The 19,901-nt window shown below is 39.4% G+C and overlaps 1 protein-coding gene across 2 annotated transcripts in view; it reads left to right on the top strand.

Annotated features, from left to right (window-relative positions):
- The window catches only part of Atrn (attractin), a 140,481-nt gene that overhangs the window by 91,792 nt on the left and 28,788 nt on the right, over positions 1-19,901 (top strand). Inside the window, exons 24-25 of one of the 2 annotated variants that reach the window (XM_057780245.1) lie at positions 1,234-1,391; positions 16,846-17,334. In XM_057780245.1, the coding sequence (XP_057636228.1) occupies positions 1,234-1,391; positions 16,846-16,866 (179 nt within the window). In that variant the 3' untranslated portion in view covers positions 16,867-17,334. Of the gene's footprint in view, positions 1-1,233; positions 1,392-16,845; positions 17,335-19,901 lie in introns of those variants that run through there. The other variant, XM_057780243.1, reaches the window with a different exon arrangement.

Raw genomic sequence — 19,901 nt, 5'->3', positions numbered from 1 at the left:
AGTGCTATGATAATCTCTGTTCTTCATAGGTGAACAATTAAAATGACTCAAAGTTTTAAGAAATGAAAACTCTTTCAATGAAAAGGGATTTTAATATGTATAGATAACCATACTTTGGGAATTAAACTAAGTCTTAAAAGTACAGCTTTTCCTTTCTTATTTATCTTATGGTGATTCATTACAATTCTGATGGCCCTAGTATAGCAGTTAAGATAGAAAACCACTCCATAACTTGATAACTCTATAGATAGACCTTGGTTTGAATTTACCTGCACTGTGGTGTTGAACAAGTTACCAAATTTTCCTTTTCTTTTTAAATTGGTTTTTAAGTTTGTTTTATTTAATTCCATGTTTGCCATTGCCTGTGTGTATGTAAATATACCATGTATGTGCAGTGCTTGAGAAGGCCAGAAGAGGGCATCGGTGCCCTCCCTCCTCCCAGTTGGAGTTACAGTCAATTTTGAGCTACCATGTCTGTCCTGATAATTGAACTCGGGTCCTCTGAGAGAACAACCAGTACTCTCAACTGTTGAGCCATCTCTCCAGCCCCAAGTCACCCACATTTTCTGATCGTTTCCTTCCTCTGAAATGATGTGGTAAAAATACCTTGTTATGTATTAGTGTATCCAACCTTCTTAGGTTGCAACATGATATCTACAAATGTGTTGGGCCATATTCACAGCTGTGCCTGAAATATAGAGTGTTACAAGGAATAAGTGAAAAAAAGGAAGTATTTGTTGTAGTGCTTGAAATTTAATCATTCTCAAAGAAATTATTTATTTATTTAGAATCTACATATACTCATGTTCTTGGCCAATGAAGTATATAAAATGTGAGACCATGTAGAAACAATGTTATACTAGTTAGGGTCCTGAATGCAGTGTTGGCTGGTAACAGAAAGAAGGACTGAATGATTACTTGAGGACATTCCTGATAGTGATGGAGGTACAGAGGCCTGAAGCATTTTCACATGTCACAATGTGAAGAAGAAATACAAAGGACATAAAGTGTTAAGTGCAGAGTGAATGTCAGTGCCTGTTTTATGTGTATAAATGTTTTGCTTACATGCATGTCTGTGCATCACTGTGTCTGGTGCCTATGGAGCTCAGAAGAGGGTGTTGGGTGCCCTAGAACTGAAATAACAGGTGACTGTGAGCTGTTGTGTGGGTGCTGGGATTCTAATCTAGAAGAAAAAATAAAGAGTCTTTATTTTCATTCTTTGCTTCCTTTTAGCTGGAACCCAGACTGGAGAAGAGATGCCCGTTGTTTCAAAAACCAACATCAAGGAATACAAAGATAGCTTCTCTAATGAGAAATTTGATTTTCGCAACCATCCAAACATTACTTTCTTTGTTTATGTCAGTAATTTCACCTGGCCCATCAAAATTCAGGTAAGAAATGCTTTTGAACTTCACTGTATGGATTTAGTGAAGACTAAATTCACTCTTTTGGAGTCAGTGGCAACTGAATGGTACCATGATGCCTTGCCTTTGAGGATTCTTGGTGTAAGACTGAGTAGCACGTGGATGTTGTTCTAGGGGTTGGAGAGATGCTCAGTGAGTGCAGGGCTTGCTGCACGAGCATGGGGACCTGGATTTGCATCCTTGGCACTCAACGTAAAAAGTGGGACATGCATGCCAGGCGGTGGTGACACACACCTTTCCTTAGTTTATACATAATTAGATTAAGTTTGCTAGTATCTGCTTGATTTGCATCTAAGAATGTCCAATAATTTTTCTTCCCTATCCTTGTGTTGGTTTTGATGTCAAGGCTAAACTAAATTAATCATTTACACTTTTATTACATTTTAGTGTGTGTGTGTGTGTGTGAGAGAGAGAGAGAGAGAGAGAGAGAGAGAGAGAGAGAGAGGAGAGAGAGAGAGTCATAGACAAACTTTAAGGACTCAGTTCTCTCTTTCCACCACAAGGTCACAGGGGATCAAACTTGGGCTTTGTAGGAAAATCAGGCTTGGCAGCAAGTACCGTAACTGACCTGAACTAACTTTTAGTAAGAAGAATTTGAGGAGGATTTTTTTTCCCATCTATGTTATTGTTGTGCTGCATTGTTGTATTATTGAGACAAAGTCTTACTATACAGCCTTGGCTGACCTGGAACATACTATGTAGGCCAGGCTGACCTCAACTCACAGAAATTTACCTGCTTCTGCTGGTGTTAAAGGCTTGTGCATCCATTTCCAGCTCCTTTCATCTTTTGAAGAGGTTAGAATCATATGAATATCTATACTTGCCAAGTCATTTGATTCTAGTGTTTTATTTGTGGAGACTTTTTTTAATATACTTAATTAACTTTTTAAGATATTTTCTATTTTTTTCTTTTAAATGAGTCGTTTTGGTATTTTTTCCTAGATAGTAGTTTACTTGTCTTAAATGTATTGATAAAAACTTGTTCACTCTTTCTTTATACCTAATTATTGCAGCACGTGTTCTTGTATAAACCATTTTTGTAAACCAGTGTCCACAGCAACATCATTCCCAATAGTCCAAAGGTACAAATAAGTGCCAGTAAGCAAATGAGCAGATAAATAAAATGCGGCATATATGTATAGTAAAATGTGATGTGGTATTTAAAAGAAATGAAGGAAGTAGGAGTGAAGCTGATATGTGGCCGAGATTTTGACACATGCTCTGACATGGGCTGTGGGGAGGACTCGGCAATAAGAAAATGCTTTGCTTGCAAGCTTGATGACCCAAGTTAAATTCCCAGAACCTGGGAAAACAAGATATGAGTGCAGTGGTGGTGTCTTTGACTCCAGCACTCTGCAGCAAGATGAGATGCAGAGACAGGAGGACTGGCTGGAGGTTTGTAGGGGCAATTAGCCTTAGGACCCAGTGTAGCCACAAAACATAGCGGAAAGAGAGAGCTGCCTCCTGGAAGCATTGCTGGTGGGATAATAATAAAGTCACAAAAGGACAAATACTATTATTATCCCACTTACATGAACTATCTAGAATATGTAAGTTCATAGAGTCAGAAAATAAAGATTAATAGTGACTCGGGGAGCAGAACATAGAGTTACTGCCTCCAGATTATTAGAAAGGTTTGTGTGATGGGAAAGGTTTGGAAATATAGATATTTATATTATATGCATTGTCAATATAATTACTTTTGCTGAATTGTGTGCTTTAAAGGTAGTTTAAATGGAAGCTAGAGAGATGGCTCAGCAATTAAAAGCACTTGTTGCTTTTACAAAAGGCTTGGGTTTAGTTCCTGGTGCTGACATGGTAGCTCAGAACCATCTGTAACTCCAATTCCAGGGGATCCAGCAACTTCTTCCGACCTTTGCACATGGTGTTCATACCTAAATGCAGACAAAACACTCATACATACAAAATAAAATAAAAATTTTAAAATCTTTTTAGTGATTAGAGGGGAACCAAGCACAGTGACTCTCACCTGTAGTCCTACCTCCTTGGGAGGCTGAGGCCTAAGAATCTCTTAGTTCAGGAGTTCAAGACTTCTCTGGAAACACAGGAAGATAACCCAAAAAGAGCAAGAAAGGTTAAAATGGTAAATTTTATATTGTATGTATCTTTTTTTATTTTAAAACAATCTTTTCTCATTTTACCTACTAATTCCAGTTCCCACTCCCTCCCTTCCTCCTGCTCCCCACTCCACTTTCCCCTCACCCCACCCCCATTCACTCCTCAGAGAGGATAAGGTTGTTTCTAGGTTCTGACTATTAAAAACAATACTGCTATGAACACTATTATTTGTATCTACCACAGTGTAAAATAACTTCACACACATACATACACATAAAGATGTTATGGAATTTATAAGAGACAAAAATTACAGAACAGAGCCTGGCGGTGGTGGCGCACGCCTTTAATCCCAGCACTCAGGAGGCAGAGGCAGGCGGATCTCTGGGAGTTCGAGGCCAGCCTGGTCTACAAGAGCTAGTTCTGGGACAGGTGCCAAAGCTACAGAGAGACCCTGTCTCGAAAAACCAAAAAAAAAAAAAAAAAAAAATTACAGAACAGATGTAACGGTTTTGGAAAAGCATAGAGTGGAAGGAAACACTGTGCCCAGTGTTAAGACTTGCTACTTCAGCATGGCCCTCAGGCGTTCTGCTGGAGGCCTGAATAGTGAAAAGGCTAGGAGTGTAGCTTCAGAACCCAAAATCAAAGCATATAAAGAGTCAGCTGATTTTTAAGTATGCAAAGGCCTTAGTGTGTGGCCTTAGAAGTGTGGCCTTTCTAACAAGTAGTTCTGACATACATGGCCAGCCATAAGTAAAAACAAACTTCAGTATGAACTTCACATGGCATACGAAATTCACCTCAGTGTGGAGCACAGATCTAAATGTAAGATATAAAATGTAGAAACAGCTCAGCTGTAAAGAGCAGTGACTGCTCTTGCAGAGGACCTGGGTTTGATTCCCAGCACCCATGTGGCATCAGCTGTAGCTCCAGTTCCAGGAGATCTGATGCCCTCCCCTGGACTCCTCAGACATTAGGCACACAAGGTATAAAACAGCCATACACATGAAAAATTTTTTTAATTAAAAATAAATAAAAGTATAAATTTTTTAGGAAAAAAAAGTAGGAGAATCTGTCTCCAAGGGTTCAACAAAGGTTTTTAGACTTGATATTAAAAATATAATTCATGAAAAGAAAAATTAATAAATTGGACAATATCAGTACCATTTTTTAATCTTCTTTAAGATTTATTTATTTTATGTGTTTGAGTGTTTTGCCTATGTGTATTGCAGGTGAATCTCTTGAATTCAAGGCCACCCTGTTTCAGGCAAGGCTGGGACTACATAGATTTTATCTTTAAATAAAAGGATAAAGAGGCAAGCTACATACTGGAAACACATAAAATTATTTACAAGCTCCAGGCAGTAGTGACACATACACACACACACACACACACACACACACACACACACACACACACACACACACTTTTAATCCCAGCACTTGGGAGGTAGAGGCAGTCAAATCTGTGAGTTCCAGACCAGCCTGGTCTACAGAGTCAAATCTGTGAGTTCCAGACCAGCCTGGTCTACTTAGGGCTACACATAGAAATGCTATCTCAAAAAAAAAAGAGAAAGAAAAAAAGAAAAGAAACAAAACAAAATTTAAGAACTCTCAAAACTTAACTACAGAGGCATTGATAAGTAGTTCAATTAGAAAATAGTCAAATGACTCAAAGAGACATTTCACCAGAGATAATTTGCATGTATCAGGTAACACATGAAAAGATGTTTAGAGCTAGTAATCACTGGAAAAGAGATGAAAGCCCAGAACTCTGTGGTGTTGCTGCTGGCTATATAAGATGATTTAGCTACTTTGGGAAATAGTTTTGACACTTTCTTTTTTTTTTTTTTTTTTTTTTGGTTTTTCGAGACAGGGTTTCTCTCTGTGGTTTTGGAGCCTGTCCTGGAACTAGCTCTTGTAGACCAGGCTGGCCTCGAACTCACAGAGATCCGCCTGCCTCTGCCTCCCAAGTGCTGGGATTAAAGGCGTGAGCCACCACCGCCCGGCTAGTTTTGACACTTTATAACAAAGCTAAATCTGTACTGGTTATACCACTCAGCAATTATATTCCTCAACAAAAGGAATGAAAACCAAGGGTCACATAAATATCTGATATACAAATATTTTTAGTATTTTATAGCAACTTTATTTGTAATAACCAAAAACTAGAGGAAACCCAAATATTCCATAATAAATAATTCCTTAATAATAATAATAATCTAAATAATAAGTAATTCCTTAATAAATAAATAAACTGTGGTGCCTGTACTCTGTGGCATAATTGGCAGTGGTGAAAAGAAATGAGCTGCAGAACATTATGACTGCACACCTACAATCCTAGCATTCAGAACATTGTGATTACACGCCTAAAATCCTGGCATTTAGGAAATTGTGATTGCACACCTACAGTCCTGGCATTCAGGACATTGTGACTGCACACCTGCAGTCCTGGCATTCAGGACATTGTGACTGCACACCTGCAGTCCTGGCATTCAGGACATTGTGACTGCACACCTGCAGTCCTGGCGTTCAGGACATTGTGACTGCACACCTACAGTCCTGATTCAGGACATTGTGACTGTACACCTATAGTCCTGGCATTCAGAACATTGTGACTGCACACCTGCAGTCCTGGCATTCAGGACATTGTGACTGTACACCTGCAGTCCTGGCATTCAGGACATTGTGACTGTACACCTGCAGTCCTGGCATTCAGGACATTGTGACTGTACACCTGCAGTCCTGGCATTCAGGACATTGTGACTGTACACCTGCAGTCCTGGCATTCAGGACATTGTGACTGTACACCTATAGTCCTGCTTGTTCAGGACATTGTGACTGTACACCTGCAGTCCTGGCATTCAGGACATTGTGACTGCACACCTACAGTCCTAGTGTTCAGGAAATAAGGCAAAAAGATTGCAATTTATGGTAATTGGGGCCATGTTGTGTTGGGGTCATGTAGTGTGTTCAAGTCTTGGATCCAGCCTGAGCTACAGAAGCCCTTGTCTTAAAACATTGGAAAAAATAAATTAGACAGACACAGAGAGGGGAAAATGGGAAGGGAAAGGGAGGCGCTGTTGATCATGCAACTGGTAAATTCTGTGGAAATTTTGTTATTTAAGAAATTTTAGAAATTTGCATACTTCATAGTTCAATTTATATAAAACATTTGAAAATGTTATAGCATTATATATGATATTATACACACATACATAAAATGAATACACATGCCAAAGCTTCAAGTTTCCCTTACAATTTCTGAGTCTGTTTTAGAAGTGTCTGTGCTCACCCATAGAGGAAAGGGGAAATACACGGGGTGTGCCTCTCAGGAGTGGGAGTTATGTAGGCATTCTGCCACTAATTATTTAGAGTGAGATAAGCAGGGCTTTAGATGACTTCCAAGATCCCAGGAAGGTTGGGCCTGGGCTTCAGTCAGCACAATTAACCTCCCTCTCCCTCCCTACCCTTTTCAGTTGGGTGTCATAGATGTTTGTTAGAATTTTTAAGGCTTTATTTTATTTGGAATTATGGGTATGTGTGTAGGTATGTACATATGTGCGTGGGTGCTTGAGGAGGCCAGAAGTGTTGAATATTCTGGTACCGGAGTTAACAGGCATTTCTGAGCCACAGGATGTGTGTACTGGAAACAAAATGCCAGCCCTTTGCAAGAGCAGTATCTACTCTTCATGGCTGGGCTGCGACTCCACCCGTTGTCAGATTGTGAACCACTGGACTTGGTTCTTTTAAACTCACTTAATAATTGGAGTTTAGATGGTTTTCATACTGATCTTATTATGGGGACAGTACAGTTGAGTGCCAAGCTGTTGCTCAAAGCCAGGAAACAGAAGTTTTCAGATGGTTAGTGAGCATTTTGACATCTGCTGCTGCTGTCTTCCCCAGTTGGAAAGAGGCCTCCTCGAATGTGGCTTTGTGTAGAGCCCATCTTGGTATTGCCAGTGCTGAGTTCTAGTCTTTTCCTGCCAGTGCCCTCTTGCTCCACCTTCTGAAAGTTGCTGGCATGGTTTAGGGCTGGCCTTCTAGGGGGAGCTCTTGCCCGCACTTACTTTAAAAAGTAATCATTTTACATTGAAGATTGAATGAAGTGTTAATTTTCCCCTGACTTTTTGGTGTTCCTTATCTGGACTGGATCAGTGACTTGGTAAAGATTCCCTTGTAAGCTGCATTCAGGGGTTCTTGGAAAATAAAGATGGTGTGCTCAGCTTTGAATTAGCCAAGCTTTCCTTGAGAAGCACAGGTAAGTTCTCTTCTGAGTGTGCCTTCCTCTCTGGTACGAATAACTGCTGTGTTTTCAGTTTTTGGAAGATGCATGCAAGGAAACGGGTGCTCTTGGTCATTAACACACCCGTTCTCTCACTTCTGGCAATGACTGTTTGGTGGGTGGAGCCTGAGGGAGCGTTTTGGGGTGAATGTATCATGTTCTCAACAAGGGGGGCTTTTAGAGTTTCTCTTTGAGTTTTCCTATGGCTTCTAAATAGGCACACACCTACCTATACTTAGCAGCTGTGCTAGTAATAAAAAAAGATATTTTGAATGCAGACAGTAGAAAATATCTGTGCAAGCAGAACTTTTTACCTTACCTACCCGGAAGTTCTTACCAATAGTGGTGCTTTCCAAGTGGTTGCTGTAAACTCCATTTCTTCCAGTGTCTCATCTCAGGGCTCCTTTCTTAGTCAGGAGCAGATCAAAATCCATAGCTGCTGAAGGAATTTGAAAGTAACTATAAAAATCTTTGTAGATGTAATTTAAAAAGTAAAAATAAACACCCAGCCTGAAAAGGTTCTTTGAGGAGGGTGATTGGCGTTTTGTGGGCAGCAACACCTATTTCCTGTTTGGTTGTAAATGAGGGCTCTCCCTCAGCTCTGGCTTTCTAAAGGCTGTCTTCACTCTTCTCCCCCAGAAGCAGGGACTCAGATGGCTTCTGTCATGCCCACAACTGTAAAGGCAAGGCCCTGGCTTGCTACTGACTTGACAACAGAGGTTGTTATTCTAACATGGAACTAACGTTAAAGCCTCCTATATACTGGGTGTTTGATATAAGAGACCAGTATTCACAAGGGAAGGCAGTACAGAATTGGCCTTGCAAACAGGGCACTCATTTGGATTTTAGAGTGATGTTTATAAGTGCTAAAAGAATTATTGTATCCAAGAGAGGATATGTGAAAATTATTCATTCAGTATGCTTTGCTTATTAAAATATGATTCACACACCATACAGCTCACCCCATTTAAAGTAAAAAAAAAAAAGCATTGGTTTTTATTATATTCATAGAGTTCTATAGCTATCCGCACAATGAATTTTAGAAATTTTCATTCCCAAATGAAGCCTATTAGTAGCCCATATCTCTGTCCTTTGTCAACTATTAGATATCATACATACCTGTCATTTATGTTGGCTTCAATATTCATATTTAGTCTGTTTCAGTATTTTATTAAAATAGAAGACCATTCCATCACTGTTATACCATCTTTTGTTTACCCATTTATCTTCTGGGGGTTTTGGTGTTTCAGTTTTTAGCTGTCATGAATAGTCATATATAGTACATTTATTTATTTACTCATGTGTTTGCAGTGCTGATGATTAAACCCAACTCTTGCTAGTTATGTACTCTTCCATGAGCTATACCCTAACCCCAATATACTTTTATGTTTATTGTATACCAGTAATACACATATATACACCTGTTAAATTATCTATACCTCAGGAATTTTAAGAATTATAAAGTCATAATACTCTAAAAACAAAATTGTAGTGCCTGTGGTAGTTTATAATCTCAGAGGTTGGGAAGCCAGGACAGAAGGATTGCTAGGAGTCTATGGTAGGCCTGGGCTGCATATTGAGTCCTGGGCCTACCTGGCCTACAGAGTAAGACCCTGACTGGAAAATGGGCTTGGGAGATGGCCCAGTACTTAAGAGTATGCACTGCCCTCCAGAAGACCAGAGTTCAATTCCCAGCTCCCTGTAACTCAGCTCCAGGGGTGTCTACCACCTTTGGCTTCCTTGGGCACCTGTTTACATGTGCATACTTACATACCCATACACATGGTTAAAAGTAGTGTTTAAAAATCTTTAAATAAAAATAAATAATCTTGGTGTGGTGGTATACCCAGTAACCTAGCACTTGGGAGATGGATACTGGAGGGTCAGGAATTCAAGGGCCACCCTAGGCTACATGAGACCCTGTCTTGGCTACTTTTTTATTGCTGTGAAGAGACACCATGGTCAAGAAAACTTATACAAGAAAGCATTAACTGGGGGCTTGATTATAGTTTCAGGGGGTTAGTCTATGGCTATCAGAGGAACATGACAGCAACAAGGCAGGCAGGCATGGAGTTGGAACAGTAGCTGAGAGATCATATCTTATCCACAAGCATCAGGCAGAGAGAGACCAAGCCTGATGAAGGCTTTTGTAACTTCAAAGAGCACCCCAATGACACTCCTCCTCCAACATGGCCACACCTTGTAGCTCTTCACCAATCTGTTTCACCAGCTAGGAACCAGACATTTATATATGTGAGCCTATGGGAACCATTCTCATTCAAACTACCACAGACCCTGTCTCAAAACAAACAAATGAACAAACCAATAAATAAATAAATAAATACTAAAGTGTTCTTAAGCCACTAATTCTTTGTTTCACAATATGTACTTTGATCCTGTCCCCTTATTGTCCTCTTATTCCCAGTCCTTTCTTCCCAGTAATCCCCCTTCTTACTTTCAAATCTCTCTAACTAGAAGTGCTTGCATTGGAATAGGGCTTGTTTATTTATTTATGTATGTATTTTCTGGGGAGGATTGCATGCCTATGGAGGTCAGAGGGAATGGGGCAGGAAGATCACCAAAAGTTTAAGGCCAGCTAGCTAAATAGCAAGTTCCAGGCCAGGCTAAGGTACAGAGACCCTGTCTGGGTGGTGATGATAATGATGACAAATGATGATAATGATGCTGTCTTGGTAAAAGCAGATAAAATACAGGTAAAACTAAGCCCAGTGTGATGGTGTACATCTTAAGAGGGAGATAGAGGCAGATGGATCTCTGTGATTTCAGGGCTACACTGTGAGAAACCATTTCAGAGAGAGAGAGAAAAACAAGACCAGGCATTAGCCAGGCTGATGGATCAGTGATAGAGTGGTTACATCACCTACACACACAACATTTTTATCATGAGCTGATAATTATTAAAGCTGCATGATGAACACATTGGCATGATTATTCTCTGTGCTTTTTTGCGGTTTATAATTTCTTATAACTTAAAAAAAAAGACAAATGGGATGGAACAAGAAATAAGGCTGTGATATCATTGGAAAAATACCTCTCCTGGGCCTGCCTCTGAAGCCGGTGTATCCCAAAACTGTACTGTCCTCTTCCTCTGTGAGCACATGGCATATCCTAGGGTTTTATGCTCAGAGCAAACTCTAGAAATATCAGAAATCAGGATCAGAGCCCCTTCTCCCTTAACTAGCCTACCTATCTGGTAAAAGTAGCAACTGGCTGCCCTAGTTAGGGTTAGTATTGCTGTGATAAAACGCCACAACTTGGGGAGGAAGGGGTTTACAGGGCAGGAACCTGAAGGCAGGAGCTGATGCCAACAAAGGCTGTGGAGGGTGCTGGCTTGTTCAGCTTGCTTTCTTAGAGACCCGAGACCACCTGCCCAGGGATGACACCTCCTGCTGTGGGCTGGACCCTCCCACATCAATCACTAGTTAAGACAGTGATCTACATGCTTGCCTACAGCTCTTATAGATGCATTTTCTCAATTGAGGTTCCCTCTTCTCAGATGACTTTAGCTTCTGTCAACTTGACATAAAACTAGCCAGCACAGGGGGCTTCCTATCTATAGCTCTCAGATAGTAGTGTGAGGCCTGTGAAGATGCCTCCAGTGGGCACAGCTGCACTGTCTCCTGCTCTTGCATCTGTCTGATAATAGTCACACACTTCAATATCCAAGGGTGCTATATGAACATTCTGTCTGTCAGCATCGTCTTCAGAGTGGCCCTAGAAAAGCCAACTGACAGTAGTATTGATGTCCTCTGCTGGGAGGAAGGGAGACTGTGAGCCTAATTCTATTACGGAAGGGATCCAAGGATGCTGAAAGTCAATAGACTAGAAAATAATGAAAACATGGGGCTGCTTAGATGACTCAACAGTTAAGAGCACTGACTGCTCCTCTTCTAGAGGACCTGGGGTCAGTTCCCAGCACCCATGTGGCAGCTAACAACCATCTGTAACTCCACTTCCAGAAGATTCAGTGCCGAGAGAGAGAGAGAGAGAGAGAGAGAGAGAGAGAGAGAGAGAGAGAGAGAGAGAGAGAGAGACTGGGCCTGATGAAGGCTTTTGAAACCTCAAGGCCCACAAAGAGGCACTTGTTTTTCTCACAGTTAGCCTTTAGGTTCTTTTTTGTTTATTTATTTTTATTTTTATTTTGGTACTAAGGCTTAATTTAAGGGTGAGCATGGTGCTCCACCTCTGAGAATACTTTCCAAGCCCTCTTTTACATTTTATTTTGAGACAGGGTCTCTTAAGTTGCCTAGGGCCTTTGAACTCCCCTACAGCCCAGCTAGCCTTGAATTGCCATACTGCTACATCATCCTCTAACTGGAATATAGGACTATGCCAACAGGCCTGCTTATACTTTTTTTAAAATATCATTTTAAAAGAAAATATTTATTTTTATTTCCTGTGTATGGGTGTTATTCCTACATGTATGTGTGGGCCAGATGCATGCCTGGTGCCTGCAGAGGCTAGAAGAACTTGTCAGATCCCTTGAGCTGGAGTTATATTACAAATAAGTTGGCTGTGGGAATTGAACCTGGGTCCTCTAGAAGAGCAGCCAGTGCTCTTAACCATCTCTGAGCCATTCATTCCTCCAGCACCACACCCATGCTCCATATTTACCTGGATTTTTTGTTGTTGTTGTTTTGGTTACTTTTCTATTGCAACTTATAGAAAAAAGCATTTATTTGGGCCTCACAGTTTGAGAGAGTTAAAGCCCATGATCATCATGGCAGAAAGCATGGCAACAGATAGGCAGGAATGGCCTGGGAGCAGTAGTTGAGAGCTCACATCTTGAGACATAACTATGAGACAGAGCTAACTGGGAATGTTGTTTTGCTTTTGAAACCTTCAAGGCAGTGACATACTTCCTCCAACAAGGCCATACCTCCTAGTCATTCCCAAATACTTCTGTAAAGCTGGGGACCAAATATTCAAACAGAGGAACCCATGGGATTATTTTCATTCAAATTACTATATTCATTCCCTGGGCTCCATAGGCTTGGGATCACATTATAATGCAAAATGTATTTAGTCCAACTTCCGAAGTCCCCATATTCTTTCAGTCTCAACTGTTTAAAAGTCCAAAGTGTCTTCTGAGACTCAAGGCAATCTCTTAACTGTTTAACCTCTTACAAAAGCAAAAAGCAAATCACGTATTTCCAGCATAAAATGGCACAAGACAATACCATTCCAAAAGGGAGGAATTGCAGCAAAGTGAGGAAATACTGGACCAAAGCAAGACTGAAACCTAGCAGGGCAATTCTTCCCTTTGTTGATGTAAAACCACAGCTCTCATCTTAAAGGGAACAAAAGATATTTTATTCTGGAGTCATTTAAGTGACCATGACCCAGGAACATAGATTTAGGTTACCCCAAATTCCATGTTCCAACATAGAAGGGTTATTTTGGGGGGGGGTGAGGGGAGGTACAGTTTCACAGAACAAAGAAAATTATAAATAAGGCAAGTTTAAGATGGTGGGTGCATCAGAGAGGTGGGTACAAGATGGGAGGAGGTGTCTGTCTACTCTGTAGGCCCAAGATGTTATCTGATGACATTAACTTAGATTGGTGGAAGCAAGTGTTTTGCTAAGTTAGTAGCTTCTAAGAGGTTTTTATTTATTATCACCAGGTGTTAGTTCAGATACGGAATAGGTCAGGAACGGCTGTTCCAGAAGGCTAGAATTAGCTCACAATAATTAGCCTCTGAAGCTACAAAGTTCCAATCTCTCCACAATTCTGAGATTCCAGTCAGTCCCAGTCTCTACAGACACAGACTTCGTCCAGGAGTTTTTGGTTTTTGTGTGTTTGTTTCCTGGTTCACTTGCAAAACCAGCTTCTTTTCAGGAATTTTCACTCCCACCTTCCAGTTTTGCTGACAGCAGCACACCTCTCTCTCTTGCACTGGTTCTAGTCACTGTCTACAACTCTCCTTAGTAGATGTCTCATGGATCTGGCATCTCCAACAACTTGGGATCTCCTGTGCAATCCAAGCTTCACGTTCACAGCGTCACACAATGGCCTTTGTTGATTTTTCAAGCAGGAAATTCCTCAGGACTTTTCTTTTTACAACTTGGAAGCTTAGGTGGGCAGCATTTTCAACTTACTCAGATAAATTTGTAGAACAGGGGCAAAAAGCCGTACGTTATTGCCAAGATATTCTAAGTGCTATCTAGTTCAGTTGGTAACATTGCTCCCCTCTGAAACCTCTTGTGCCTCATGGCTATCAGCACCACTCTCTTCCAAGCTCCTGTGAGGATGTGAGGATGGCCCAGGAAACTCCACTTACAGCATTTACCTGCTTTTCTACTCCAAAGTCTCAGAGTCTTTCACATACCCCCAAAAGCAGATTGCTCAGCTCTATCTATTGCAGCAATAGCCCCCTTCCTGGGACAACTTATGTCTTGGTTACTTTTCTCTTACTATGTACATGTCATAACCAAGGCAGCTTATAAAAGAAAGCATTTATTAGGACTACAGTTTCAAAGGATTATAATCAATAGCTATCATGGCAGGAAACATGGCAGCAGGAAGACAGGCATTGTAGAGAGGAGTAGCTGAGAGCTCACATCCTTATCTGAAGTGTTTATCTAATTATTCTTTATTAATAAAAACTCGGGAGTCAGATATCAGGGTAAGAACCCGAATGATTAGAGAAGTAGTGCAGAAACAACCAGTCACCCCCGCCTCTCTTTCTCTCTCTCTCTGGTTCCTTTATCCAAAAAGGCCCAGACCCTCTCAAAGCCCCACCCTACTACTCTTGTATCTCTCTGTTCTCGGTTCTCCAAAACCTCTGTAGTTAATTTTGGTCAGCTAGTAGTTGATTCAATAGCTGATTTGCTCTCTGATTCAGAGCAAATTTTATTGGCAGTCTTGAGAGCATCAGAATATTATCAAAATATCACACGATATTTCCCCCTTTTGTCTAAATAAAGGTTTTAACTCTGACACAGAAAAACTGTATACAGTAAGAACAATTATCAGGTAAGAACTACAGCCACAATGCTCAGTCCATTTGCTCTTGGCAAATTTAGAGAAAATACTTCATTATCTATCCTATCTTGGTTCGGTCAAAGTTTTGTATCTAATTCACTTTCTATCCTAACTTGTATTACCAACCTAAAACTATTTTTTCAGACCTCAAAACATTTTTTTAGATAAACAATTTAAACTTTTATGTCTGTCAACCTTATATACTTTGTTTTTTGAGTTTCTTTTTTTTCTTAATTTGGTAACAAGGAAAACTGTAAAACTATAACTATCTAGTCTTCAATCTCCATCAGAGACCCAAGAAGGATAAAATATTATTTGAGTAAACAGAAAGTGCAGAGCAAACAACTTCCAAAATTATAGAAATGACAGAAACAGCTGACTGCCTGGACAGTCACTGAAGGTTCCTCTGTAACATTGGGGCATCCATCTTTGACCTCAGGACTAGAATATCTGACAGACTTTTCTGTGAAACAGGAATTTTGAAGGACTGTCCCAACTTGTCTTGGCAAAGTTCAGCAGTCTTTGTCTCTTGCATGTCCAACTTGGTCAGCATACTGTCAGCAGTTGAGGCAAGGGCAGTTTCTTTGCCTAGTTGCTAACTTTGGCTACAAAGAAAGCAACTCCATATGGAGGTTCTTCAATGCCCACCATTCCCTTTTGAAGTAAATTGATGCTGCCAGGAGCAGATGTGTCTCATTGTCATGAAAAGCCTTATGGTGTTAAAACATTTTAAATGCCATATTCTGTAGATCTCTGAAGTGTTTGAAGACCACCTATCTAAAATATAACTGTTGACCTTGAAAACTTACCTAACATGACTACAAGTTTGCTTGTTATAGGTGACTAACTACTAACCTGCATTTCTTTATTATCCTAAATAGCTTGTAATAATAACTTTCAAGAACTAGAAATTTATATTAAATTGTTACATGAGCTGCACAGGTATAATACCTTAGACATAGAATAGAAACATATACATAGTATGTTCTAACAAAAATAATCTTAAATTTGTATCAATATACAAAAATACCTTAAACAAAAGTAGAAACATATATACAGTATAACAAAAATAGCCTTAAATTTGAATCAGTATACAAAAATCCATGCCAGTGTAAAATATTTAAAACCAGTAGTTGCATTTTAGCTTAAAAGTAGATTCAATAATCTACCCCCTTTTATTCTATCATTTCTATATTTCCCGTTTTGTTTTCAGAATGGGATTCTTGAATCTAACCTCCTTTATTTAGCTTTTTTCCTGACCATTACCAATAACAACCCCCTAAATAATGATAAATATCCATAACTCATTGAATGATCAAAAACCACCCACCCCACCTCTTGGGAATGTGGGTGTTATGTATTCTATATTGCTTCCAGTTGTCCAGGGGACAACAGCATCTCTAGAGGACCCTGAGAAAATAGAGATAATGGTCAAGTCTTGGGAGGGCTAGCTGTGTCATTTGTTGCCAGTCTCCATGTAATGGGAAAGTATAGGGCTTATCTGAAGTCCTGGCTGGAGTGGTGCATGAAGTTGGACCATCTCACCTAGGAACAGTTAGTAGTCCAAAGCTGATCTTTGGATGGTATTTGTCAGCTTAGCGACCTTACCACAATCCAGGGGAATCATTGTTATGGGGCCCCCATCTTTCAGTTTGGAGAGTTCAAAGGTCATTGTTAGAAATGGTCACATTCACTGCAAAAAATTAAACATTTTAAATGTCATATGCAGCAGATCTCAGAGAAGTTAAAGGGCCACAATTAATTAAGAACATCTGGAGTATACAAACTTAATTCCTAGTTGTCTGATAGAGACTCAAGCCTGAAATCATGTACAAGAAGCTAGATGAAGCCTTTTTCTAGAATTAGTTAGTATTCTCTATGCCCATAACATCATGACAGAAAGTTTGAATACATATATACATATTAATCTTGTAAATTTTGAGATATTTATACCTTAAGAAAAGCTTTAACGTGTCAAAATAAAACCAAAGGATTATAAAGTTAGTGGCAATAGACTAGCCCCTTAATTTTGGTTTTTCTTCTGTCCCATACCAGGTGGCTGTTGTGACAGTGTGACAGAGATTTTGGATTTTCCTTTAACAAGCATGCTTGGACTTAGAGAAGGAGAGAGAGCCATGCTCCAACTCCAAAGCCAGCTTTAATTTTTAATTGAACTGGGACTGCAAAAAGACCATTTGTATTACATGTTTGTAGAGAACAGCAGAAACAAACATTTGGGAAGATTTATGAAATTTTATCCTGTTGGAAATGTGATATACTATTAGTCCATTTTACTCTTTTTGGGGGGAGCTTCTGCTGGTTGATTCATCCTTTTTTCTTCAGATGTCTCATATTCCAGTGGTCTTCAGATTCCTTAGTTGGATGCCTTCATTCTCCTGGAAAAACAAAAACAAAACCCTGCCTTAACACTGACTTTGGGGAGTTTCCCTTTTTGGCAAGTCATATGTGATCAAATGAAAGGTACTTGTTAGTCTTATAAATTAGTTTGTGCCATGAGGTGGTGGTGCACACCTTTAATCCCAGCACTCTGGAGACAGAGGCAGGAGGATCTCTGTGAGTTTGAGGCCAGCCTGGTCTACAAGAGCTAGTTCCAGGACAGGCTCCAAAGCCTGTCTCGATAAACCAAAAAAAAAAAAAAAAAAACATAAATTAGTTTGTATTGAATGGTCACACTGTTTGATGAACTGTTACCTCTTCTAATGAAGAGGTCTCTCCTGTCTGTATCTAATCTTTATCAACTTTGATGATATCCATAGCTTTTCTTCTCCTGTGGAAACAAAAGCAAAACCTCTTTCCCAATATAACACATGTCCTGGTTTCCATTCTGAGGTCAAAACATCTTTAAAGTATATAGGCTGATTTAATACGGTAGTTTTTTTCTATTATCCAGTGTCTCTCTGCAGCTGTCATTCCTTTCTCATTAGTGTTTAAAAATTTTAAAGTTAATAAAGTATTGTGCAATCTATCTGTGGGGGTCTTTATTTCCCCTTTCGATTTATTAAGCATATTTTTTAGAATGTAATTAGATCTTTCTATAACTGCTTGCCCTGTAGGATTGTGTGATATACCTGTAATATGCTTTATATTGTAATATGAAAGACCTGTTTTGTATTACTAGAGACATATGCTGGAGCATTGTCAATTAATATGTACAAGTATCCCCATAATGACCAGAACTTCTAATAAATGTGTAATTACAGAATTAGCCTTTTCAGAACTTAAAGCAGTTGCCTATTGAAATCCTGAATATGTATCCATGCTATATGAACATATTTTAATTTTCCAAACTCTATAAAATGAAACACAGCCATTGGCCAAATTTCATTTCTTTGAGTACCCTTTAGGTTACTTCCTGCAGATAGTGGAGTTTGGTTATACAAAGAACAAGTAGGACATTTCCCTATAATTTTCTTTGCTTGTTACCAAGTGATAGAAAAATCTTTCTTCAAATCCTTGTTATTAGCATGATGTTTCTTTGAAGTTCTGAGGCTTCTGGAGCATTTACTACCAATAGCTGATCAATTTCATCATTACCTTGTGCTAAAGAACCTGCCTGGTAGACCTGTATGGGATCTGATATGTGTATCTAAGAGATAATTTCTCTGATTATTTCTTTTAATTGAATAAATAACAAAGTTAATTCTGAATCATTTGGAATAAGTTCAGCAGTTTCAATATGTAAAATAACCCTTTTTGCATATTGAGAGTAAGTAACTATATTAAGAGGGTCTGAAAAATCTAATAATATCATTAGAATAGCATAGAATTGTGACTTTTAAACAGAATCATAAGGAATTTAGCCACTTTATTTAAATTTCCTGACTTATAACCTGCATTTCCTAACTTATTTGCATCAGTATAGAATGTAGGGGCTCCTGAAATTGGTGGACCCTGTTCAATGTGAGGAAGGATCCAATGAGTTCTCTTTATAAACTGAAGTCTCTTGCTTTGTTATATTTGTTGCTAATCTGTCCCCTTTTGTAAGAGGAGCAACAGGCCGCATCCTGCCACCCGGCTAGCTTAATCCCCGAAATAACAACACACAAACTGTATTCATTTAAATCACTGCCTGGCCCATTATTTCTAGCCACTTATTGGCTAACTCTCACATCTTGATTAACCCATTTCTATTAATCTGTATTTCACTACGATGTCATGGCTTACCGGGAAAGATTCAACATGTCTGACCTGGTGGCTGGCTCCATGGCGGCTCTCTCTGACCCTGCCTCCTTTCTCCCAGCATTCTGTTCTGTCTATCATGCCCATCTAAAGGCTGTCCTATCAAAAGGCCAAGGCAGTCTCTTTATTCAACCAATGAAAGCAAAACATATAGCCCATTTGCCTATGTCAGTCACATGACTGCAGTGGACTAGGAGGTGGCCATGGATTCTAGCACTGTGGTGGTAGAAACGGCCAAGAGCACAGATACAAGGCAAGTGAAGAGTGAACATCGCAGCTTGACCTATTCCAGATGTGTGGGATGGATGGATGAAGCGCTGAGTGTTTCCTCTGTCCTAGGCATCTCTTGTGGCTTTCTGGATGACTTCCAAAGTATTCTACAAGGTGGTGCTATGATCTACATTTTATAGACGAGAAGGCTGAGGGTACCAGAGGTTAATTATGTAGCCTCTGTCAATAATTGGCAGAGCCTACTTTAAACATTGCTATATCCAAGTTGCACGGATTTTTGTTTCAATTTAGACTTCAGAGAAAATCACTTAAGGTTAAGTTAAAAGGTCAATTTAAAATTAAAAACCCAAATTGAAAATAAAACACAATACAATTTTGTATAAATCCTCAAAAAAAAAAAAGACTCTCCTACACTACTCCCCTCCAAAAATTACTACAAACTCTTTTCCAGTGTTCATTTTCTGTCCATTTTTAGACAATTTCAGCATTAGTAAAAGGCACCACAATTTCTACTGGGTCTATTCCTACTAATTGGCAAAGTCTTAATTTTTCTTTCAAAATCAATTCAGAAATCTTTTCTACATAGGTCTTTAATATTTTACTCTGTTTATGTGGTAAAAATATACATCCTAAGATATTATCTTCTCTCTGAATTAAAATTCCTATAGGGGAATGCATAG

Source organism: Chionomys nivalis, chromosome 9, assembly GCF_950005125.1.
Source record: "Chionomys nivalis chromosome 9, mChiNiv1.1, whole genome shotgun sequence".
In the NCBI taxonomy this organism is placed as follows: Eukaryota; Metazoa; Chordata; class Mammalia; order Rodentia; family Cricetidae; genus Chionomys; species Chionomys nivalis.
This window is presented reverse-complemented; position numbering and strand designations above follow the sequence as displayed.